Source organism: Culex pipiens, chromosome 1, assembly GCF_016801865.2.
Source record: "Culex pipiens pallens isolate TS chromosome 1, TS_CPP_V2, whole genome shotgun sequence".
NCBI classification, from domain to species: domain Eukaryota; kingdom Metazoa; phylum Arthropoda; class Insecta; order Diptera; family Culicidae; genus Culex; species Culex pipiens.
The window spans coordinates 125,541,647-125,568,713 of record NC_068937.1 but is presented as its reverse complement, the minus strand read 5'-3'; the positions used below and the strand labels follow the sequence as shown (position 1 = coordinate 125,568,713).

Below are 27,067 nucleotides of genomic sequence, written 5' to 3'. Positions count from 1 at the left end.
TTTTTATTAAAAATAGAAATTTTACTCGACGAAAAATTAACCTCAGATTTAAATGTAAAATCAAATTTGCAATCGAAAAGTATTTTGAAAGTTTTTGATAAAGTACACCGTTTTCAAGATATAGCCATTTAAAGTTTCATTTTAACTAAAATAATCGAGTCCATGATTGTCTTCCATTCCTGAAATTATTTTTTTTTTCGAGAAGTTTACCAAATTTGAGACATTGACGATGTCGACCTCTGGTTGCTAAAATACAGCGAATAAAAGAAAAAAACCTTCTATTTTCTAGTAGAAATATCTCAGAAAAAAATGGTATTATTTTCGATTTAAAAAATAAAACATTTGTGGAATTCTCTGATCTTTTCGAAACCAATATTTAAAAAAAAAATGATGTCAACTCTATCGTTTCAAAAGGGCGTAGTATTGAATTTTTGACCTTTTTGAAGTTGAAGTCGAACTAATATCCCCCAGTTTTATGTCAAAATAAGTATGTAGTTGGGGTATTCTCTGCCAACTCACACGAAATCGGGAAAAGTTGCCCCGACCCCTCTTCGATTTGCGTGAAACTTTGTCCTGAGGGGTGAATTTTGTCGCTTATCACGAATCCTAGGTCCATTTTTTGATACCTCGTGACGGAGGGGCGGTACGACCCCTAAAATTTTTTAACATGCGAAAAAAGAGGTGTTTTCAATAATTTGCAGCCTAAAACGGTGACGAGATAAAAACTTGGTGTCAAAGGGACTTTTATGTAAAATTAGGCGCCTGCTTTGATGACGTACTCAGAATTCCGAAAAAACGTATTTTTAATCGAAAAACACAAAAAAAAAATTAAAAACTCTGCCATTTTCCGTTGCTTGACTGTAAAAAATTCTGAAACATGTCACATGTAACATGTACGCCATCAAATCGGGCGTCTAATTTTACATAAAAGTCCCTTTGACACCAAATTTCTATCTCATCACCGTTTTAGGCCGAAACACCTCTTTTTTCACATGTTCAAAAATTGAAGGGGTCGTACCGCCCCTCCGTCACGAAGTATCAAAAAACGGATCTCGGATTCGTGATCAGGGACAAAAGTTACCCCTTAGGACAAAGTTTCACGCAAATCGAAGAGGGGTCGGGGCAACTGCTGTGTGAGTTGGCTGAGAATTACCCAGTTATTTTTGTTATTTCCCAGATTATGTTACGATACTCATTAAAAGCAAATGTTTTAAGTTTTATTTTTAAAATAGGAAAAGCACTCAAAAAAGTCCTAAAGGTGACTAGAAAGTTATGACAATCAGCAACTATGCAAAGGATAATAATGATTGGAGTTTGTTGAATAGAACCGAAAACTACAAAAAAAACTAACTTAATCCACCTATGTGGCTGGAGCCTTCCTCACTCATTATCAACAATGGGTGATATGAGTGGTTTGGAAACATATTTCAGCTATTTTTTAGATCCGGAATAAAAATGTACATAAATATCACTTAAGTGGCCATATCTCGAGACAGAATTGCCAGATCTTCAATGTTTTGGACTCGTTGGATAAGTTTTTCAATAACCTAACCAACGATGGGTCGGATGGTGGATCCGGACATAGTTTACATACATTTAAGTGGGATCCGGCTTCCTAATAGTACATAAATATTACTTGAGTGGCCATATATCGAGACAGGGTTGCCAGATCTTCAATGTTTTGGCCTCGTTGGAAAGGTTTTTTGATAACCTAATCAACGATGGGTCGGATGGTGGATCCGGACATAGTTTACATACATTTAAGTGAGATTCGGCTTCTAAATAGTACATAAATATTACTTAAGTGGCCATATATCGAGGCAGGGTTGCCAGATCTTCAATGTTTTGGACTCGTTGGATAGGTTTTTCAATAACCTAACCAATGATGGGTCGGATGGTGGATCTGGACATAGTTTACATACATTTAAGTGAGATTCGGCTTCTAAATAGTACATAAATATTACTTAAGTGGCCATATATCGAGGCAGGGTTGCCAGATCTTCAATGTTTTGGACTCGTTGGATAGGTTTTTCAATAACCTAACCAACGATGGGTCGAATGGTGGATCCGGACATAGTTAACATACATTTAAGTGAGATTCGGCTTCTAAATAATACATAAATATCACTTAAGTGGACATATCTCGAGACAGGGTTGCCAGATCTTCAATGTTTTGGACTCGTTGGAAAGGTCTTTTGATTACCTAACCAACGGTGGGTTGGATTATGGCTCCGGACATAGTTTTCATGCATATAAGCGAGATCCGGATATATGTGAAAACACATTTTTATATATAACTTTTGAACTACTTATCGAAACTTCAAACAATTCAATAGCGATGTATGGGACTCTAAAACAAGTCGAATGCAACCGGTTTGATCGAAATCGGACCAGCCAGTGCTGAGAAAACTTGGCAAGAATTTTGAACACATACATACATACTCACACACACACATACACACACACACACATACACACACACAGACATTTGTTCAGTTTTCGATTCTGAATCGATAGGTATACATGAATATAGGTCTACGAGCTGTTTTTCAAAAGTTCATTTTTCGAGCAGGATTATAGCCTTACCTCAGTGAGGAAGGCAAAACACAAAAAAACATGATAAATGCACTCACAAAAAAACTAAAAATGATGAAAAAAACAAAACACAAGAAAAGTGAAGTTTTTTTAGAACAAAAGTTTCTTAAAATTACCTCCAAAACACAGGGAAAATAAAACCCAAGAGTTCTCTTCCATCAATCTTTTATGATCGAATCAAGGTTCTTAAACTTCCCTTACACGTCGACCTGTCACTGCGCGATGATGACTCCTAGAGTGTTCCGCAGAACACACTCGTTGCTCGTAACAAATTGTAGGAATCAGTTGGAGGGTTTCTTCTCTTCACACACACTCACACACATATACATACACAAACGTCCAGATCTTGCGGAGTTCTACGAACTCCTCACGGAGTCTGACCAAAAGAAATTCAATCGGTTTGGCTGTTTCTTTAATATTATTTGCCCGTCTTCTTCCCCTGTGCCGCCCAGAGTTGGCCATTAGTGGAAGCGATAATTGCATCATAAAAAGAAGAAGTTTGAGCAGCGGCGAGAGGAACCAGACGCGCACAGGCCAGGTTACTGACCATCTCAATAAATAACAGTGATTCTTCGTCAGCCGGGCCGACTCGAGGTTCGGTTGTGTGCGAATTCGCGCGTTTTTGTCTTCCTCTTCTCCGGCCGCCATCAGCGTCATCATTGTGTGCAGCAGTCCCCCATATTCGTCCGTCTGTTCATCAAGCTTCCAGTCACCGTACTCTGTTCAGGGCCACTTCTACTGACTGGGGTAGTCTGCGGACCACTTGTTGATGTTTGCCGAACTTTACACCCAAATCGGAGCTCGCGGAAAAGTTGTGGACATTTTGCCTATATACTCTTTACGTTCGTCTTTTGTACACACACGCAACTTTGACAGATTGAGCTCGGCACTTCAGTTTTGGGTGGTAAGCCCATAAACTTGAAGAAGAAGTCGGTCGGCTGCTTCGACTATACGAACGAGAAGCAGATATGATAACAGACAAAAGTTTGGATCAAAGGCAGCACACGGTGGAGGAGCGCGCTCGTAGACGACACGAGGAAGCTATTTACCGCCGACGCAGCCTACTCCGTCGACACCCCCTACTCGCCTGCCTGTCAGTCAATTGACAAAGGATCCGAACTGCTTCGTCTTCTTCACTCTGTCTAGACGTGTCAAGCTCCCTCGCGCGGACCAACGCCAAACCATCAAATTTGGTGACGGCACGTTTTGGTCGGACCCGAGCATCGGATTGCGCCGAAAAACAAAGAAGTCGAGCCGAATTCGGCGAACTGTTGACGAAACTAGAACTCTTCCAGCTAATCGGAGCTGGGCGATCAAGACGATTGCAATTGGGTAATGACAAAATTGAAGTTGGAGAGCCTGCGTCAACTTCGTACTTTGTTCCCACCTTTTTTACAACACCTTGAAAAACGTTCGTGGAAGCAGTTTTGTTGATGCAATTCGCTTCAATTTGGGGAATGGGACGAATTTGAGTCAATTTTAGGAAACAAACGCCGCAGTCTCACGGTGAAAGAACAGGAGGTAGAGATTTGCTGGAATTAGCTGACAGCACAGACAATTGAGCGATTCCTAAGAATCCAACCGTCGTTCCTCCCACTTCTTCAAATAATCTCCCGCTCTGATCACCTTCTCGGACACCTCTCAAAAACTGCATAATTGATTGTGCAATTCATCATCGTTATTGAAGTGCACCGAGCCAAACATGGTTCTTGACGAGTCTTCTTTTCATGGACTTATCACCGCGCCATCTCCCGGGCGAGCACTTCAAGTGATCGCAACTCATCATCAGAAACGCACTGTTCCAGCGTATGACCACCGACCGACCGCCTCCCAGAACCTCAAATAGAGTCGCTCAATAGCCAACCAAGGGGGCCGACGGGGTTCTTCCCCCTTTTCCCGAGTTTGGTTTTGTAATTTACGCGCTCTTTTTTTTCTAGCCGGGAAAGATCGTTGAACTTGCCCGTTGTTCCGAGAACTCGGCGTACCATCTCTGACAACAGTCCTGTTATCCAACCGATATCGCGTCGCGACTTTCCCACAAGTGGTTCCCATCGATTTGGCCAAGTCGACAGTCTAGCCAAGTTGCACCAATCCGGCAAAAACCGAAAAATTGACAGTTTTCGTCCTGCCCTTTTTTGTGCATTAACAGTTTATTTTCGCCAGTGGTCTTCGAACTCACAGTGAATCTATTTGCGAAAAACCTCACTTAACCACGCTCGCAAACCCCTGCCACCCTGGGAACCAAACAAAACTCGATCAAACAGCAAGTACCGTAACTTGCAGCGCTCCGCAAACATTCCTGGACATGCAGCACGGTATCGGTGAAAATTTCCTCGAAACCAAAAACGCCTAGACAAGGGATTTTCGGGACCCGTTGGTTTGCGGTTCTTCGTGTCAGGGCACTTTGCTTAGGTCATCGAGTCAAAAACCGTGACTCACAAAACGGTTAGGTGGGGACTTTTTTTTCGGTTCTCACCGATCTCCGGTTACCGGGGTGAATCAATTGAACAACAATGGTTCTAATCTCGACGCCATGATGGTCGTCGCTCCTCCTTCTCCGAAAATCATGCGCCTAAACTGTTCTCCGTTCCTCTTTGCTGCGACCTTCTGTGGCATTAGAAACTGCCGAAAAAAAAAGAATGGAAGCGTCCCCTTCCATCTTTTCTAAGCACGCGTCTTTTCGAAGTGTGCGTGCGAGGTTAAACGAAGCAGCGTGTCTAAGCAAGACCCGAAAGCAAGTTCGCTCTAACTAATACGCATCTCTATCTCTCTCTATTCGCAGAGCCAAACCCCGCCTGTCGCCCATCGGAGGTCGTCGGACGTACACCGAGGACGAGCTACAGAACGCCCTGCACGACATCCTGAATGGCCGGCTGGGGACGCGACGAGCTGCCGTTCAGTACGGTATCCCGCGGTCCACGTTGCGCAACAAGGTGTACAAGCTGGCCATGGAGCACAAGCGCGAGATGCTGCACAACATGTCGCTGGCGGCGCTGGTGGACGACGACGACGACAAGGATTCGGTCGAGGACGGAGACATAGGTAAGGAGGAAAGCTATCAACTTAAGCTGAACCAGCAAGCGTTTGCCGAGGCGTATCTGCGAATGTACGCTGGAACTCCCAAGCCGGAACCAGGATCCGGTCCGTCGACGCCTCCTCAGCAGCAAGCGACGCCCGAACCGGCGGCAACGAGTACCCCTACGGTGAAGCCAGTCCAAACGCCCCAAAAATCGGTGACGCCTCAGTCAGCAGCGCCGTCTGCCGCGAGCGCCAGTAATTCCAACCTACTCGATCCTAACCTGTTGGTTCAGCTGCAGAGCCTTCTGCTGGCAGGAGGCATCTCCGGTTTGACGAATGCCGCCAAAAGCCCGGAGGAAGCGAATGCTATCCAAACGGCCCTGTCGGTACTACCGGAACTGGTCAACAAGCTGGTTCAGCAGCAGGAACTGATCGAGCAGATCAAGAAGGCAAACGAACCTCCTCGACCGAGCGCTAGCACGCCCACCCTCAACAATGGCCAACCGATCGATCCGCGACTTCTGCCGTATCTGCAACAGCAACAGAACAAACCTCGAACGGCGTCCGGAACTCCGGAGACCACGACCTCCTCGATGGACCTGAACGACGGTGGCAGCGATGATTCGCAGGTAATCCTGAAGATCCCCTCGTACAAACCCGTTCCCGGTGGTTCTCCGATGCCAGCAACGGCGGCCGCTCTGTTGGCCACCAGCAAGAACGGTGACCACCATCACAGTCTGTCCACACCGTCGCCACCCACTGCCCCACCTCCAACGGTGCGTGATCTCAGCAGTCTAGCCGCTGGCCCCAGTGCAAACAGCAATAGCGCTAGATCAGTGCACACCGCTAGTCCCCACTCGCTACATCCGGCGGCACATCGCGACCGTGATCAGCAAGTGCCCGGTCAGCCGCAACCGCCGGTTCTAAACCATCACCATCCTCACCACCTGTCGTCCGTGATATCGCCGCCGCTGGGCATCCGACCCCGCAGTAACTCCCAGTCACCGCCCAGCCTCTTGGGCGGCAAGTCGATGCTGTCCATCAACGACGTGATCGCAAGAAGCATCAGCAAAAACTTCCAACAACATCACCAGTCCGATCTGCTCAAGCAACAGATGGAGATGGAACAGTACAAGCGGCCAACCATCTCGGTCATCAAGAACCTGGGCGGTACGGACATTTCGCGGTTCGGCCGGGATCCAAACATCACGCAAATGACGGCGGCCCAGCTTGCCAACACTGGCACCGGTGGAAAGGGCACTCGACCAAAGCGAGGCAAGTACCGAAACTACGACCGTGATAGCCTGGTGGAAGCGGTCAAGGCTGTGCAGCGGGGAGAAATGTCGGTTCACCGCGCTGGTAGTTACTACGGTGTACCGCATTCGACGCTCGAGTACAAGGTCAAAGAACGGCACCTGATGAGGCCAAGGAAGCGCGAGCCAAAACCGCAGCCCGGATTGGACGGACTCAAGTCGGATCTCGGGGCGGGCAGTTCTGTGATGCGGAATATGGACAAGAGTAAAAACTTGGCGATGGGATCGGGATCAAAGGGAGGACAAATGAAGAGTCAGTACCCGGGAGCGTCTCCGAACGGAGGACTCAAAATGCCAATGTTTGACCCGGCATCTATGGCTTCACAGCTGCCGTACGGAGCTCCGTTTTTGTGGCCCCATGCGGCGGCTGGTTTCTCCGGGCTGCCCATGGACTTTGGTCGTCAATCAGCGGGAGCTGCCGGAGGAGCTGGATCTAGTGGAACCAATGCCAACGACAGTATCTTCGCCTCACCGATGATGCAGCGGTTTCAGGATCCTCAAGGTTCGAAGGGATCGCCGATGAACAACTCCGGCCCGAGCGGACCCAAAACTGCGCGAGAACTTGCCGAAAGCATATACGACGGAACCAGTACGAACGGATCGTTGCTGGACGACATCATCCGGCACAGTTTGGACAAGAAACCCGGCGAGATGTCTCACGGAGCGCTGTTCGATCAGCTGATGAAAAACAACAACCTGCGAACGACGCCAGCGACAGCGGGCTCGTCCTCGTCGGCGACAGCCGGATCGGACGACCCGTCCGCAGCCCATCTTGCCAAGGTCGGTGCTAAGCGCAGTGCCACCAGTCCGCTCAACTTTCTGCCCGAAATCATCAAACGGGAACGTGCTAGTCCCGGTGCGTCGTCCACCTCGTCCACGAGTAGCAGTAAACCGCCAAATGCCACCGCCAGCTTCAACGATCACCTTCCGCACCACCAGCTTCAGCTCCAGCAGCAACAGCACCAGCACCAGCAACGACATCTGAATACCTCCCTCGATGGCACCGGCACAGCGAGTTCCGCTTCGGAACTGCTTGCCCAGGGCAACCTCGCCGTCGAAAGCATCCTCAAAATGCGTGAGGATCTCACATCGCTGTCCGCGGCGCACCACCACAAGAGGACACCGATGGAAGATCAACACAACGGCGACAACAACTTCCAGCAACAACTCCAGCAGCAACAGCAGCAGCAACTTCACCATCATCAACAGCAGCTGTCGCACCGGCTCGTTACCAAGCTGCCAACGGCGGCGACCGACGACAGCTCATAGAAGTGGCTGCCACGAGAGGCGCTGCTGTTGTGGCGCTCCAGCACGCTACTAGGTTAGAATCAAAATGGCGGCAAACAATGGGAGAACAAAATGTAGTTCAAATATTATTATTGTAGTTAAACTGGGGATAATGCATGTGCAAGTGTTAACAATTTTTATCCACAAACACACACACACAAAACACACAACTCTTTTAAGCAAAAAAGAAAACGGAGAATCAAAATATTAATGATGATGAATTAGTAAGACGAAAATCGCAAAAAAAAACAAAAACAATACACACTAGTGAAAAGCATTAGAGAATGGTTTTTAAGGTGATGAAGAAGAAGAATCATTAGAAAACGCAAGTTTTTTGACAATCGACAAATAGGCTCTTGTAAATTCCGAAACCACACACCTTTCCCTCACTCTACCACCAAACTCTCCTTTCCTAGCGGACAAAAACAAACAAGAAAATCGCAAATTTTGGAAAACGTCCCCTCAAACCCCCAACTACCCACATACTCCTCAGACTATCTCTCGTACACAACCACAAACAAACAAGCAGTAAGGGAAGCAGCCGAAAATATAAAAAAGGTAGGATCAGTCAATCAGAAAGTCTGATTTTTATAATATAACCGTGCGGAGATGATTTATGAGACAAAGAGACAACTTTTGGAGTTTTTTATCATTTTACAAACAGCAAGGAACAACAGAGATAACGCAGTCAAAACATCAAGTTTTTAGGTAACATTCAGAAACGACTATCCCGTCACCACATCCCTTACCCCCTTAATAATTTAAATATGACGTATTTGAATCGTTTCATCAGTCCCCACTCTGCGTGATCCTGTCACAATTGATTTTTGATGTTGCCATTAGCGCCAAATTGCTTCAAATGGCCCCCACAACCTGTCCCCAGCGAACTCTTGCTTCAAACAACAACAAAAAAACGTGATAAACCACGAATCAAATAAAAATTATTTCCCCCTGGTGTACAGGAGGGAGAGAGAGAGAGACAGCAGCAAAAAAAATCAACAAAGATTAATTAATCTGCATTTGTCATATCGGTACAGCTATCAAATAGCTACGATGGGGTGGGGATGAATTAAAAAAAAAAACCCGCTACGCACCCTGCCGGAACAACGCACGCGAATTTTCTTCGCCGGGGCTAGGCCCCGGAGCCAGCAGTTATCGTCCACCCGGGGACCGCCGATTGATGCGGGATTAACTGGAACCTTTTTTTATTTTTTTTCCTGTACCCGTGCGGTGCAAGGTGGGTTCATTTGCCTACTTATTGAAACGATCGATAATTAGTTAAAAAAAAAGAGTTTGCAATGTCTAAAATATTTGTTCTTTACCTAAATTTGAATGTTAATTTCCAGATTATAAAAAAATAATTAATTGAAGTTAGTCGTATTGTCAAATTTCAAAAGAATATATTTTTGGACAGCCCACCCAGAAGCTACCCTCTCCAAACAACGTTTCAACCCTTGCCGCAACTCAATTAAAACAATCCCCAGTTACTCACACATTCACGTACTGTAATGACTGTGAATTAAGGCGAGGTCGCCGGGGAAGTACCACGAACGACTACAACAGGAGCAGAAAAAAAATGAATCGATCAAACACGCAATTATCCAAGCCCTCTCGATATACTTTTATTTTTTGTTTCCCCCCATTCCTGGTTTTAAATCAGGATGATGATGTCTCGATGAAAAGATCCTTTTTCCCCGGATAATTTCATTAACTTTAGTCTGGATTTTTCATCATTATGAAATTCGTTAATTTTTTTCCACTCCACAACTTATCCAATCCTTCATCAGCTACAGAAAAAAAAACAGAAATCGTCAACTTGAAAATGCTTTTTATGTAAATCTTTGTCAAACACGGACAAACACAACCAACAGTTTTGGAAAAAAAGAGATAAAAACAAACTTTTGCACATTTTGTAAACAAAGTAAATTAATGTCGTGGCTAACAAAATTAAAACAAAACAAAAAACTACTCGTCAAAACGTGTATCGATTTATAAAAAAACGTCATATTTGGTGTTCAAAATTCTATTCAGAAAAATGGAAAAATCTATCGATATAGTAAGCAAAAAAACACAAAAACAGTATCAAAAAGAAAAATCGTAAATATATTTATGTTTACCTTTGAGAAAATATAAAAAGCAAAGACAAAATTTATGATGCATTTTAACAAAAAAAAGCTGCAAAGGATACAACAGTAAAATATTCTATGTTTCGACGTTTTTATCTTAAACCAAATCAAAATAAAAATCCACCAAAAAGTATTTGTGTACTACGTGAAAAATATCAAAATTTAAGGGACAGCAAAATATCACAACAAAAAAAGTAAACTCGGTGTTTTAACTAAGGTTACAAGACAAAAACACGCGCACGACTACCACAAGAAAGACGCGTCAGTAAAATATAAAAAATTTAAATGTTTCGCATCTCATTATCATTAATCCTCACAATTTATTATAACTATCAGTGAAAATCGCAGGTCGGAAGGCAAACTATAGAGTGGAAATTGCCCCCTTCCTTCATAGCGCAAACAAAATCCCAAAAATAAAAAGAATCCACGCTGCACCCTCGATTCTGACCCCTCTGTCGGCTGAGAGTGTAGTGATCAAAAAGTATAAGAGAAGAAAAAACAAACACAAGCAGAGAAAAATATATTATATATGTGTGTGTCTTCACGTCGCGTATACCTCAAAAGAATGCAGAAAAATGGACAAACAAGAAAAATTAAACAGCACTATTGTTTAGCTATCCCATTTAACATTTTCGGTTTTGAAATTGATTCCTCATACATACCCCCTCAAAACACACATACCTCGTTCACATCCCCTAAAAAATCTATTCCCCAAAAAATTAAACGAAATGATTTACCAGCTGAACAAATTTTCTATTTTCGAAACAACATGTTTTAAATCTCATACCGCTTCGGAATCAAAACAAAAATAACACACAGAGATGAAAGACAGAAAAAAAACAAACAATGGAGAAAATTTTATATGAAGGTAAAATTATACATAATATATTATAATTAATTATTGAAAGTATATTTATACACTATCTGTGATTGATAATCCAAAATTTTGATGTATATTTTTCTCTAAAACAACAACAAAAAGCGAAAGAAACATATTTCGTTAAGTGAAACAAAAATATGAGAGAGGAAGTTTCAACAAACAAAAAAGAGAGAAGAAAGTGTGTTTTTGAGCGTAGCTAAATCAAAACAAAATCAAACAAATCTTTCGAAAACTTTCGGTTAACATTAACAAACACACACGTACAGGAATACATCAATAGAGCAATCCAGATATGAAGTAAACCCAAAAACAGGCCATTGTTTCCATTCTTTCAAACACAACAGTGAAGCAACAAACCCGATTTTAAACACACACACACACAAACATTTCTGAACCACTTTTTGTTTATGCGCGATTCGGTTTATGATTCGGCTGCTCGTCACCAAAGTGGTGGCGTTCTACCAACCACCACAACTATTACAACTACCACCACCATACCTACAACTACAACTTACTTGTGTTACGAAGCAAAACAACCGAACGGAGATACCGATTTGTTTTTGTTAGAAGAAAAAAAGGAGTAATTTAATATTAAAAATAATAAAAAAGTGCAATTAGAACGATATAAACCGTAACATATTCGTTATTTATATTAAAAAAGGTGAAAACACGGGAGAAGAAAAGAAAACACATGATGAAGCAAAGGTAAAAATAAATTAAAATATATAGGGAAAATTATTTAATTCTATATTTACAAAAAAAAGCAACAAAAAAGGAAAACCTATGTGAAGTAAGAGAAAGTCTTATTAAAATTCACGAGAAATTGTAAAGAAAAACAGTGAAGAAAATTATTAGAGCAGTTTTTGTATAGGTAACAAAAGAAAACAAAAAAGAAACTTGAACAAACATGTGACAGCTAAAGGGAAACGCTTTGAAACATTGATAAAAGAAAACAAATGCATCAAAGAACGCATTTTCGGTAAAACAAAAGGCAAAATCTTCATTCGAGGCAAGCAAAACACACACAAAACAAGTCTGGGTAAGTGTTTTAACAGCAAAACTAAGCGTAAATCTTAACAAAAATTATTGGAGAGACACAAGATTGATTACGAGGTAAACAAACAAAAATACCAGAAACGTTCGGTTCTATCAAAGAAGAGAAAGTCGGAATTCCTTGAAGCATGATACTTTTTTTTTTCTTTTATCCCCTCTTAAGCAGTACAACTTTCTTTGAGCAATTGCTTACATAACTTAAACAAACGAAAATCAAAATCTTTTCTGTTCGGAAACGAACAAAAATCCTACTGATAGCTAGTGCAATCTTTTTTAACAAGCATTTTCTACTTGTTTTACCAATTTTTAAGTGAGGATAGATAAAATAACATACATCCAAGCGCGAGAAATTAGTCAAGTTCTGAAACTTTTGGCTGGCATTATTCTAACATACCAACAAGCGATCAAAACATCTTAATGAACATTTGGTTAGGTTTATGTTAAAAAAAGAATGTCAAGCAAACAGGAATAACCGAAAATAACAACATCAATGTACAAAGTCTGCAAACACCATCGGCGGACAAACAGCAACATCTCTTGTTGAAAGGGTTTCTTTTACGTTAAATATCAAAATACTGCTGCTACAATTTTTATTTTTCTTTCGTAACAAACCAGACCACCAACTTTGGATTTTGCAAGTAAACACAACAAAACACTTTTGGCCAACTGGACACATTTCGGATTACTGGAAAAATTTGAACACACACATACATAAATAACAACGCAAGTGTACGAAGCGAACACTGGCGGCACATCAACACCAACACAAGCAGCCACAGGTCGCGTCGTACACGCGTTATATCGTACCGGGTCGAACACACAAACACAAACTCGAACTCGATATCAGCGGACCTGACAGTGATCACTCGACCATTGCTTACTACTAGTTATGCCGATCTTCTTTTGATTCTCATGTTAGGTATCCACTTTTATCGTGGAGTGTTCGACCCCAAATTGTACGAAACAGCGTAACAAACTATTATATAAAACAACCAAACTTCAACCTCCCCACAAACAAATCTAAGCCGACAGTCGATTGTTACTATAATACGCTATCCAGTGTGCTATAGTAATTGAACAATAGCTATCAAAACCAAACATATGCATCAATAGTAAACAAACAATAGCAATGGATATCTCTCACACAACTACAAACACAAAACACACCAACAAATTGAAATGATTATTGCTGCTACCATAGTCGATAAAAACAAACAAACTTTTACTGCAATAGTTGACACAACAATTAATGCATTATTTGATCACACACACACACACAAACAATCTCACAAACAACACAACACCGTTTTGTCTAAACTACAATAGCCTGGTTACGTGGAAGAACACAAGTTCTTCTATGTATTTTCTACTGCACATACAAACAAACAGTTGATTACCAATACACACTCACACACATTTTTTATATCTATCTGTTACTTTTTCTAAAGCAGTAATAATTATTACTATAAGAAGTTATAACCCAATTCACCCCGTTCCCTTTATCCCTTGATCCCCAACAACAACAACAACAACAAGATACACAAACAAATACAAACTAACAATTACACACTCCTACAATAGAACTTAATCACAAGCACACGCTGCAAAAATTCAACCAATCGAGCAGTCCCCCGCGCAGTGCGTCAGAGCTACCGCGTGCGGGACCCCTCGATTGCCAAAAATACAATAGCTGTAAAAAAAAAAAACAAATCGAAATGTGAAAAATTTACAATAAGAAAACTCCGTTTAATAAACACCCACACGCACACTCGACCTGGCAATGGTCTGCAAACAGTGAGCGTGTGTTAATGCAAATTTCGTACTACAGTAATTCCAATTCTTTTACAATAGAATCAAATCACACAAACACACAAATACAGTAATGAAAGAAAGTAAAAACAAAGACATGTTGCTGGAAGAATTAAAACAAAAACAAAAAGTAAAGCATAAAACAAACACATAGTTAATGCCAAGACTTGTCGCTTATTGGAATGAATCAAAAACATGTTTGCCATTGCGCTGCTTGAGAACCTCGAGATCACTTCATTCCGTTTCAGAATGGAAATTTACTCAGCATACGAACAGGAAGTAATACGAAAGTAAGACGAACGATTAGTTAAATGTTTATTATGCAACTTAGATTGAGTATGCCTATTCCTCGAGCTCGATGCAGGATAACAGAGTAGACTTATTCAAAGTTTAATATTCTTGCTTCGGAAATCATTCCGGTGAGACCTGTACTATTCTTGTTGAACATATTTTTCTACACGGTGAGCGAGTTTTTAGGAGAAATTGAGATCAACAACAAGAAGATTTATCGTCGAGACGATCGTTTGTTCATTAGGGTTTTCTTGAGTATCTGTCATTAATAACAACAATAAACAAAGAAAAACAAACATACAAATCTAAGATGGCTGCCTGAAACAATAAAACAAATCATACAAGTAAACAAATAGAATCATAGTAGTCCAAGAAACAAGCGAGCACAACCACAAACACACCCATACCCATACCCCTATCAGCAAATGCCTCTACGAAGAACCAACAAAAAATAAACAAAGCAAAGCAACAATAACGGAAAACAAAAACAAAACACGTTTTAATTACTTTGTATATGTTTTATGCTCTTTGGTAGAAAGAAAAATAAACAAATTTTACCACCATGAATGTGCCAGAAAACGAGACAAGATTAATAAGTTGGCCTACAAGCGGCCCAAAAGTATCCTGTCTGGAAATCTCCTTTAAAATTTTGATAACAAAAATTTGGTTGATTTTTACATTTTTTGTTAAATCTATGACAAAACAAGTAAAACAAAACTGTCCACCTCTTTACAGAAAAAAAATTAATGCAGTGAATCACATGGCCCAAAGCAAAACAAAAGAATACGTTATAGAAAAAAAGAAGAAAAAGTCGTGTTTAGAAAAAATGCCTTATAACTTATAAAACAAAATCATCAAGAAAAACAACCATTCGAAGCATAAATCCTGTACAGCCAGTTTGGAACTTATTCATAAGAAAACATAAAAAACACACACCAAAAATAAACGCATACGCAAAAATTACTGTGTGACCATTCTATTGAATTAAACTGACAAAAACATAACACATTGACACACATTGTATATGGTTGTTTAACAAATCGTTCGTGGAAGTAAAAAAAACCTAAAAAATACTTTACTGAAGCACGGAAGTGCAACTTTATTAGTAACCAAAAAGGAAGAAATGAACTGTTTTCAATGTCTAGCAAAGCAAACTATCAAAATTATATCTCTCGCGAAGGTGGAACAAAAAACCGTGTCACTACTGAAAAACAAGTAACTATTTTTATAGGCGATAGGAAACAAAATCTTAACTCATGATTTCAACGTCTGGCGACTGAAAAAAACGGGGAAAAAAACTTTAGAAAAAAAAACTCTATTTTAGGCAATATTTTGGCATGAAAACAAACAACTGAGTAAAGAAACAGCCTGTACTATTTTTATTTCATCTTTCTTTAGGAAGAAATATAAAGGTTTCACGCTTTCTCATAGTAAAACATTAACAAGTGTGTTAACATTCGTCCTAAACATCGCTGCTGAAGAATTTGTCAGAAATGGTTTGTTTAACAACGCATGGAATTGCAAAAAAAAAGTGTAAATAGCTAACCCCAACCCGTTGGAAAAACAAAAAAACCTTTTTTCCGTTTTCATTCATACCGAATTGGCAATACTAAATTGTGATGAGAGTGGAAAATTTCCCTCCGTGTTCAAACCCGCAAAACCAAAACTGTAAACAAAATAATGGAATGATACGAGACTGAGCAGCAAAATTCTTAAGTACGCAGCCGCGAACGAAACTGTGATTGGTTAAGTGTGTTCGAATATTGAAAACAGGAGAAAAAAAAAACACGGTCGGAAAGCTTTCGCAACAAAATTGGAATCAAAATTGTGCTAAAAATTGTGATTTTAGTTTGTAATTGGTTAGGGAAAAACGCATAACTCCTTAGGAGCGTTCAAAATTATGTCATTGTGATAGCGATTGGTCGACACAAATACACACACAAACACCAAAGCGGCAACACAGAATCACACATACACTAAATTGGCTGCACGTCATTCGCTTTCGATTAGGAGCAAACATCCATCTTAGCAAAAAAAAGATCGTTTTTGTTTTGTTAAATCGTGGAAAATAGCTCGCTTTTCCATTTTACTTTTTGCGGATGAAATCTATGATAAGGTGTAAACGAAATGGTGCTTTTGAATATTAGGATGAAGTAGAAACGGAAACCTAACACATACACATACACGGAAACTCTATTGTTTTGACGCTAGGAAGAAACAAAATGAAAAAAAAAGCTTTTTGTAAATATTTTTGTTACTTTCTGTCCGGAAACGAAACACAGCATAGTCGAAGAAACTCGTGTTTACCATTTTTCCCCTCAAGAAAACAAAAACGTTATGGAGAAAATGCAAAAATATTGATGTGTGAATATAGTCATTAATCATCGTCGGCAGTAAGTTAAAAACAATAAGAATGGAAATTTATATACATCCAAAACAATAAGGAAAAATGATATGTATGTATTTTCTGTCCAAATTTACATATACACATTGAAGAAAAGAACGATGTGAGGAAAAACATTTCGAAAAGGAGAACCATCAAGGGTTACATGAACTTTATATTTTTCTTGAAATGTCTAAATGTGATATAGGTTATATTAAAAACAGACTAGCGAAACAAAATAAGATGGAAACCCATGAATTAAAACTAATTTAAATTTTTAGGAAACTAAAAGTAAACTGGAAAAAAATATTTAGGTATCTTTTATAATCAAAACGCAAAATTTGATTCGAGAAAAAATTAAACACAAAATTATCATCAAAAAGCAACAAAAAAAAACAACCCTAATCGTAAATGGTTTAAGAAACGGAAGATCCACAAAAGAAAAAAAAATACTATTTAGAGAGCTATCAAAATTATATACAACTGAAAATCAAAAACAAAAATCATTCAAAACAAAATCACATATGAACTCGTGAACTTTGTGGTCCAAAATAAAACTAAAACAAAATAAAACTTTACAACCAGAGGAGAACTTGAAAATTACATCACCTTTTGAACCAGTTAAAAGAGACGATAGAACGAAGTGTTACCTTCAACAGCCAAGATCACACAGGTAACACACGATTAATGACTTAACCATCACAGCAGTTTTGGTACCCATTTCGGAAAATAGCACGGTACCAAGAACAAAAATCTTTTTCGTGTTTTCTGTTCCGTAAGCCTTTAAGTTTATATTCCAACTGACAACAACAATAGCCACAATGTACACCAATACACCGCAAAAGTAAGCAGAAATCCACATTCTCACATACAGCAGCATCCATAGCAACCAGTACGAAAAAAAGTTTATTACTAAAACAAGCAAACACACATTTACACACATACACCGTTAACATAACCATCACCATAACTCAAACAATAGACCAAAATATAGCGCCCAAAAAGGGTCTATTCCCCAGGCACCCGGTATAAGTTTCTTATACTACAAGGAAAATACAGATACAAAACAGGATTAAACATCAACAACTACAGCAGCAAAACAAACAACGACAGTGGGACCCAAACATGAGCTCAAATCTGTCGGTTCAAATGTCAAATGAGCCGTCATCTGTCACGTGTACACTCACTCAAACACACACACACAGTAGCATTCCAAAGGTTAAGCATTTAGTAAACAAAGCTACAAAACGTAATTCAGGGACGATCACCTCGTCAAACAACATCACATTCCCATGGGACGACTCAACAAAACGGTGGTAGATGACGGTTTGACAGTTGCGCTGACAGCTGACAGCACGTTGTTTGGTTTCCCTCAGATGAATCTTCAGGTTTTTTGTTTGAAACAACCCAAACAAATAACAATTCAATCTCCTTTTTGCTCGCTCACTTCTCGCTTTGAAAAACGAGTGTGAGCAAGAGCGCAAAGAGACAGTAAAAATATCTAATTTTTATAATATGCACGTGACTGATCACGTGGAAACACCGGTTTTCGGTTACAAATATTATTTTGACCATTTTCGTTTAGGTTAACTACGAAAAGATGGAACATAAAACAGAGAAATCTATCAAAACGTTGAATACCATTCCAAAAAAAAATTCTATCTAAATACCGATGAAACGGAACAGAATGGAAAAGTAGGCAAGCATGCAAGAATATTGATTAATTTCATTATTGTTACGTTAAAGTGTTTATCCATTTATAGTAAGCTTATATTTTTGTCAAATATTTTTTATTACCTCTTACAAGATGTCAGTTCATTTTTTTATTGCTTATAATCGTTTTTATTCTATTTTCACCAACTTTTTATCATCTATCTAATTTTATTGACTTTATTACAAGAGCATTATTGATTTTAAAAAGACAACTGCAGTTATATTTTTTTTCACTGTAGATAATTAGTTATTTGCGCTACAAGCTCCGTCTGAGGAGTAATTTCAGCGCAACTGTTTTCAAAATTATTGGTTTATCACTTAGTGTCTTTAAGAGTCTGTTATTTTCAAACAAAGAAACAAGCAGTTAATTTACGTTTAAGTTAAAAGTTTTATTTTTAAGCTTAGTTTTCGAAAACAGTGGTAGGAAAAGAAGCGATAACAATGTAAGAGAAACGAATCAATATTCTTAGGCCAACAAATCTCCTAACGCAATGAAGCAAGGTGGGATGAAAAGCATTTTCTACTTAACAAAGGCAACAAGCAGAAACTAGGGGAAACACATGTAACCACAGGCACGCGACTGAACAGTTGCTAAAGAAGAGCGAATTTCGCTGAACAAGTATAGACGCATAGGAAAGAAAGGAAACTGTTTCGCAAATAAAAAAAAACAAGTTAAACAAAAAAGGCATATGAGTTATCAGTAACATAAGAAAGAAGGAAATATAAGTGTAAAATATTGTAAGTTATGCAGAAAGCTCTAGAGATAAATTAATTGATCAAAGGAAACAAACAATAGGATTTATGAACAGAAAAAACGGATAAAATAAGGATGAATAATAATATGACACATCAAGAAAACAAAAAAATACAACATGATTCAAGACAGTAATAGTACCGCTTCGAACATTAAACCTGTGCTAATCTTTTGTTTTGAATTCTACATGTAAATATGAAATAAAGAGCAAATTTCAGTACGTTATGTTTGTTGTTGTTTTGAGTCTTGAGTTTTGTTTCAGTTTGTCCCACGAGCGTTTGTGTACATACAACAACTAGTTTGTGATGGACCTTTTCACTGAGTTCAAAAAATCGTTGTTTAAACTAAACCAAACACAGAAATGATTGGAAAAGATACAGTTTAAATGATAATTTCTTCGATAGTTCTTGAACAAAATTTGCATTACTAAAAAACCAGAAAATTTAAATATCACACTGTACACACAAAAAACAAACGATTGATAATTTTCCATGCAGATACAAAAAAAAAGTTGAAAACTCACAAAAAAATCACTTCTTACAATAGACAAACCAGTAAATAACAGTTTTAAGAAAATAGTCCAATTACCTATTAAAGAATGCAGAAAAAGTTGATAAAACCAATACACAAACAATAGGAGTGCGGTGCAAATAGCAAACAAAGCGCAAACGGAAACAATCCTGATTTAAACATCTGAAAAAAACAATAGCAACAACAGAATAACAACAGAAGCAACAGGGAAGATCCGAGCTTCTCTGTGCCACAATAACAGTCCAACAGTTTTTAATATATGATTTGGCGGATGCTGACTTGGCGCGAAACCGCGAATGTGTGTGCGCTTAGTGCGCTCGTAACAGCGTGACAGTTGGTGAGAGCGTGTGCGCCGCGAGCGAGTACGTAAATTTGCAGATTTATCAATCATTTCATTTCGAGACGAGAGGCTTTTTGATTTTTAGGAGGGTTAGCAAAGCGTTTTTCGACAGGCCAGAATCAACCGCGAGCAAAGTGTCGACTAAGGCCCAAATTTGTGCCAGTTTAAGTTGTAAGCGTATAGGGATAACAGCGACACACATTACTTAAGTTTGGTAGGGTAAGGTTGCGTGTAGGTTTTAGTTTGTGTATCATAATCTGGACGAAATTCACCGCAGCGAGAAGCGCAGTAGGAGGTACGCCGCACACGGAAAGACAAAGTGCTAAGGAGGCATAGATGGTTAGAGAAAGAGAAAAATGTGGTTTTCTATTTTATGTACAGAGAAAGATTCCTTCCATGGGAATACAAAGTGTCGGGATCAGTAGCAAGCAAATTAAATTAAGAATGTTTAGTTTTTTTTTGTTTTTATTTTAAACTTATAATTTAAATAGAAAACATACGCAAGAAGCCAATGGTTAACTTTTAAGGCTAGCCCCTAAGGGATGTAATTTTTACTCAGTGTTAAGCAATATTCATTTCGTATAACAAGTACAATACATTATTTAGCAAGACGTAAAGCAGTTCAGTTAGTTTGAAGTTACAATTATGACGATAGCTAGTGATAAAAGGTGTCGGTTAGGTCGCAAGCGCAAGCTACATCAACCAAGTCAGCCATCGATGCACTAACACACACACAAACGCCAATTCACCTTGCAGCAATGTTACACTCACACCGAACAATAGACAAGAGGATGTTTTTGTTAGTTCCATTTTAAACCGAAAAAAACGCAAAATATGCTCCAGTAAACAGAAAAAAGACAAAACTCAAAGAGACTGAAATAACCATTTAGAACGACAAAAACGAAGCTTACTGAAAAAAAATTGGACTTTACGCTTTAGTTTAAATCGCGAGTCATTTTGGGACCATCACCTATCAAAAAACAAACAGCTTCTAAAGACCCATATCTAAATCAAACACACACAACAAAAACGCGTCAAAATAATGTTGGATACGATAACTTCCATGCCTTTTTATGTATGACGAATGCCAGTGCTGGTGTAGAACCGGCAGGTCGGCAGACCACCTGTAGCCGATCACGCCATTTCCAGTATTTTTGGCACAAGGAAGAGCAGAGACCGCTCGAAGAAAGCATCTAAAGATGCACAAACTTAACTGAGAACAAAGAAAAAGAAACATCGGAATCAATAAATCACATATTAACACATTGTGGGATTGTTATCACGAGAAGAAATTTAACAACAGCAAGCAAGTAAAACTGCAACGCTGACAAGTAGTTTCAATGCAGAGAACCAAGCTGCAAATTCAACTTGTAGAAAAAAAACAAAGACAGGAAGCTCCTACCAAATCAAATCAAGAAACAAAATGCATTGAAAACAAACAACAACACAATTTTGCTAAATGTTCGACGGAAAACCAGCTACAAACAACAAGCTTGACTAGAGGAAAAACCTATGCAAACACGTTGTATTGAGAACAAAGTCAAACCCGACACAAGAAATGAACGATGCAAAACCAAATTTGCAAAGAAAGGAAGAAAATGAGAAAACACATAAATGTACGACGGCGGAAAGCAAAACGTCAAAGCGGAATATAATACAACAAAAATATAATAATAATTATTGTAATATATTTATAATGTGAATTTGGAATATAACCAGTATTTATTATACTGTAATAAAAATATATTTAAAAATAAGTGAATTGGTGGAAACTTTAATTTGATGACACCCCCTGACAAATGCTGTTTATTTTTCAAACACGGACTTCATAGTTGTGCACCATACCGGTTAATCCAGCAGAAGTATTTTTAAATCATTTATGTATTTTGCAGATTTTTTAGAGATTTTGATCGGTTTCCGATTTTTTGTTATACTTGTTGATTTGAAAAAGCTATTATTTTCAACCTACCTTAGAGAAAATCGTCTAAAATGAGTTACATCTTGGCTGCTTGCTGATCACGCTCGAGGTATTCAATAACTTCAACATCAACTCCACTCCGAATCGGATTCATCTATCGTTCATCGATTCATCCTAGAAGAAACAAGAAACTTTTAGTTAAGACTGTAAAACGTACAGAGTGTGCAATAACCTACCCGTCCTGCTGTTGTCATCTTCCTGTCATAACTGCAAACATGCTATCAGCCACTTGTGATCTGAAAAAAAGCGGATACGAAAAAAGCCAATTAATAACAATTGAAAGGAACCCACAAAAAAAAACAAACGCACGCAACCCAACCCAAAATATGTACCGTTAGTGCCAGAGCGAACCCCTAAAAAATCGAAAGTACTGTTATTACCATTTTTGCCAAGGCTAAAAAAAAGCCACCAGTTATGACATTCGGCAACTGACTGCCACTATGCAAGGGCTGCCCTACATTTGAACCCCTGCCAAATTTTGGTCAAAAACGAAAATGGAGACAACAGAAAACACGACAAAAAAGGCACTTCCCGGTCTGCAGAGTGCAGTGAACCCGAAACATCTGCCCTCGGCAAGCCATTTTTTCCAAATGTTGGGGAAATAACGGCAAGTGTAGTGCGGTGTTCTGGCCGGTGGCTAATCAAATTTCAGCTTCTTACTTTTTGGGGTTAATGATACGTATTGCTGACCAACAAAGTGCATTAAGATAAAAGATCTCTGGTTGGTTGAATAAGCAAAACAAAAATGACAGGTGGACTCTTTAACGTTATCCAAAAGGTGTAAAGATAATTCGTAGTTCAGACAAACTGTAATGTGGATTGACGAATTGTTATTTGTTAAAAAAAACACAAGCTAACGTTACTGAAAGAAAAAAAAACACGGTGACCTAGAAATCACCACCAAACTGTATTTTTAGCTCCCGAAATATTACACCATTCTGTCTCGACCAAGCCCCAAATTCGCAACCGCCCTCGACGCCGTTGCGGCAAATTGCTCCAATTTCGTGATTTTGGTTCTCGCTTATCTGTGTGCACTACCAGGCGTTCTTTTTTTTCATCAAACACATCCACACGAGTTTGTCTGAGCGAAAAATCTGACCTAAATCGAGAACAGACGCCGCTGACTCTAGCCAAGGTTGGCCCAAGGCCCGAGTCTCTTATCAGTTCGATGACTGCCAGGACCTAACCCAATTATTTGGCGCCCCTTTATTTTGCTTGCTTTCGCAACGCAACACGCGAGACTCACTTACTCTTGAGCTTCAGGCCACTTGAGTTGGGCAGTTATCGAAAGAGGTGTACTGCACTGGATTGTTGCAACCGCGAGTCAATACGTGGTGACGAAAAGGCCACTGACCAGTCGAGATGGATGTGTTCTTGACCGATGCCGGCCTTGCTGTGGCCCAAAGTTGGTTGTACTGAAGAATTGAATAACAAATCCTTAAAGGACTAAAGGTCTAAAAATGTGCATCAACAAACTGTACCAAAAATGTCAATCCAAAAATTTGATTCATCAGTAATGAACTTCGGAAGTACATCATCAATAAAGCAGTTCACAGAAAAATAACGACACCCAAAGACCAAACTGGGGATGATGTTGAAAACTGGACAGGCGGTCCGTTCAACGACGAGCTCGATAATACAAACACAGACGACCTTGAGTCCGTGCATCCACCATGACCACCAGACCGCACTTGCTCTGTCATTGTTGGAAGATACCGCAATAACGAGTCTGTACAAAAGGCACAGTACAAATCCAGCATGGCTCAAATTTTTAAGTAACTTTGCAATTTGCTCTACATTTTTAGTTGAAAAAAAATGTTTCATAACAAGTAGTAAATAGCACTTGGCTTTCTATTACAATTTATCATACATTAAGAAAGACTATTGTAAGTGTGCAAAGCCTTCAGAATTCAACTGGATTGGAATAAACAAAAAAAAACAAATTTACCCTCCCCACAAACTAAAAAAAAAAACAGATAAAAATTGGCGCTGGTGTAAGTGCATATGTACACAGAAATAATCGCCCAACACACATCGTCAGAGGGCAGTAAAATTTGCGAACCGAAACAACAACGGGGAGTTCACGAAGCCGCCGTTGTCGTCATCCGAAGCAGACGCGAACGCGTCAGGGACGTCTGCTGTCTGTTTAATGTTTTCTAATTCAATGAACTCTTCTACGTCGTAAACTGGGTGCGCTGCTGGCTGTTTGGTATAGAAGCAGCGTGTGTGTGTAAAGCTCTAATTCAAAACGCATTGGGGTAGGTCCGGTTTCGGGCTGACGTGGCGTGGTGAGCTCGAGTCGGCGGTAGATAATGACACATTGTTGTTATTTTCTGGCTGTTTTTTTTTTCATTTGTACATTTTTAGCATGGAGAAAGAGTTAACGATGAATCACATGCAGGGAATGGAAATGATACATTTTAGGCTTGAAGTTTGAACAGTTTTGGCATTGATCTTATTTTTCTAATTCAATGCATGTTTTTAAAAAAAATATTCTGACAGGGTGACCACTCAAACCCCATTTTGAAATTCCCGACTTTTCCAGAATCGTAAATAACGAGCATTTTTTATCTAAAGAATGATTTCAAACAAAAAACTCTTTGTAAAAAGTCAACATCAACCATCAAAAAAAATTAAATGAAATTAAAAATAATAAAACTATTGACAATTTTCGTAAAAAAGAAATTTAACAACAAATTCCTTTAAAAAAAACTAAAAAAAGGAAGCACTAATTATTTTGATTCAAATTAGAAACATAAACAATTAGTCTTTGAAAAATAACCGAAAGCTTAATAACATTCAATGTTTATTTTTAAAATTTTCAAAAGTATAGTTTTTGATACTTCGTTTCAACTGGAAATGACAAAAAGTTAAAGATAACAGAATTTAAAAAAAATCTTAATTTTAAAACATAATTGCTGTTATTATTCTTTCAATGAATTTCGAAAATATCTAGGAATTCGTAAAAAAAATGTTTTTACTAAATTTCCTTTTAAATTTTGTTTTTGAATTAATATTGATTTATATAGTTGTCAGTATTTAACTACTTTATATCTTTGAAAAAAAAAACAGTTTGACAGGATTCTATGTTTTGACACTTATTTTATGTAAAATGTTTGAAAGAACAAATCCTTTGAACATGTTTTCAATAAAAATTGGTTGGATTAATTTTTTTGCAAATTCAATATTTTTTCATGTTTTCAAAACGTAAAAAAAAGTACATATTTCAATTTTTTCATTCAGTACAACGAACAAATGAATTTTTACTATTTAAGTTTTCCGATAACTGAAAATCGAGCTTTATGTAGAGTAATTTACCCATACTCACAAAAAAGTTCAAGGGAATCATTTGGAGAAAAATATTTGAAATGACTTAATGAATTTAGTCCAACAATCAAAAAAAGGTACACCAAAAAAACATTGCCAAGCTCAAGTTTGATTTTTTTCTTCAAATATTTAATTGAATTGGTAAAATGAAACAGAATTCTACGTTTATGCTAGCCATAATCGTTAAAATTAGGCTCAATTTTTATATCACTTTTTCATTAACTTTGTTGTTGTTTTAAGTTAGAGTAAGAATGAGAGGTAATGTTTGATAAAAAAAAAATTAAACTCCCGATTTCCCGACTTGAGTGGCCAAACTGATATTCTGCGATTAAGCTCCAAAACCAATTAAAAGGATAAACTCCGACTTTAAAAATAATCATTTATGAGTCATTCAAGTCGTTTGAAAAAAACCTAATACTTTAACCATTCTTGTTAAAATGTAAAGCAGTTTTTGTTCTTGCTAGCTTGCTTCTTACTTTTAACTTGATTTCCCTTACTTACTTTACTTTTACTGCTCGTACAACCTCCGGGTCATGAGCTGTCTCCAGATGCGTTGCCATCTAACTCGGTCCTGGGCTGCTACTCTCCAATTCCGCTGCGGAACTCCCACACTTTCCAGATCTTCCTCCACCTGGTTCAACCACCGTGCACGTTGCGCCCCCCTCCGCCGCGTTCCAACCGGCTCCGAATTGAACACCAACTTCACCGGATTGATAGTCTGGTTCGGTTGGCGCGCATCCAGCGCGTCCGGCATTCTTGCGACGTGTCCGGCCCACCGGATTCGGCCAGCCTTGGCGACTTTCCGAATGCTTGGTTTGCCGTAGAGTTGCGCCAGCTCGTGGTTCATCCTTCTCCGCCACACATTGTTCTCCCGTACGCCGCCAAAGATCGTCCTAAGCACTCGCCGTTCGAAAACTTCAAGCGCTTGCAGGTCCTCCTCGAGCATCGTCCACGTCTCGTGCCCGTAGAGGACGACGGGTCTTATCAGCGTTTCGTACATGGTGCACTTTGTACGCCGGGAAAGATGACCAGACCGTAGGGTCTTGTGGAGTCCATAGTAGGCACGACTACCGGTGATGATGCGCCTCCGAATTTCTCTGCTGCAGTTGTTGTCCGACGTTACCAACGATCCGAGGTACACAAACTCCTCCACGACCTCGAACTCGTCGCCGTCGATCGTCACGCTCGGTCCTATGCGAGCCCTAAGGGACTCGGTTCCTCCTGCCAGCAGATACTTCGTCTTCGCCACATTCACCTTCAATCCAACCTTATCCGCTTCCCGCTTCAATTCGGTGTACCGCCTGGCCACATCCTCGAACGTTCTGCCGACAATGTCCATGTCGTCGGCATAGCAGATGAACTGGTTGGACCGGTTGATGATCGTGCCCCGCATGTTGAAGCCCGCCCGCCTCATCACACCTTCAAGCCCAATGTTGAAACAGAGGCCGGAGATACCGTCGCCTTGTCGCAGTCCCTTGCGCGATTCGATCGGGTCGGACATCGCTCCCGAAATCTTCACGCTGCACCGTGCCCCGTCCATCGTCGATTTCACTAGTCTGATCAGCTTCCCGGGAAAGCCGTTCTCGTACATGATCTTCCATAGCTCTTCGCGATCGACCGAGTCGTACGCGGCTTTGAAATCGATGAACAGGTGGTGCGTCGGGATCTG

The 27,067-nt window shown here is 39.6% G+C and overlaps 1 protein-coding gene across 3 annotated transcripts in view; it reads left to right on the top strand.

The window, feature by feature from the left end:
* LOC120422150 (mushroom body large-type Kenyon cell-specific protein 1) overlaps window positions 1–21,850 on the top strand; it is a 258,844-nt gene extending 236,994 nt beyond the window's left edge. For all 3 annotated transcript variants that reach the window (XM_052706819.1, XM_052706820.1, XM_052706821.1), the window contains one exon: window positions 5,378–21,850. In XM_052706819.1, coding sequence (XP_052562779.1) covers window positions 5,378–8,195 — 2,818 coding nt within the window. In that variant the 3' untranslated portion in view covers window positions 8,196–21,850. The remainder of the gene's footprint in view (window positions 1–5,377) is intronic.
* The last annotated feature ends 5,217 nt before the right edge of the window (window positions 21,851–27,067 follow it).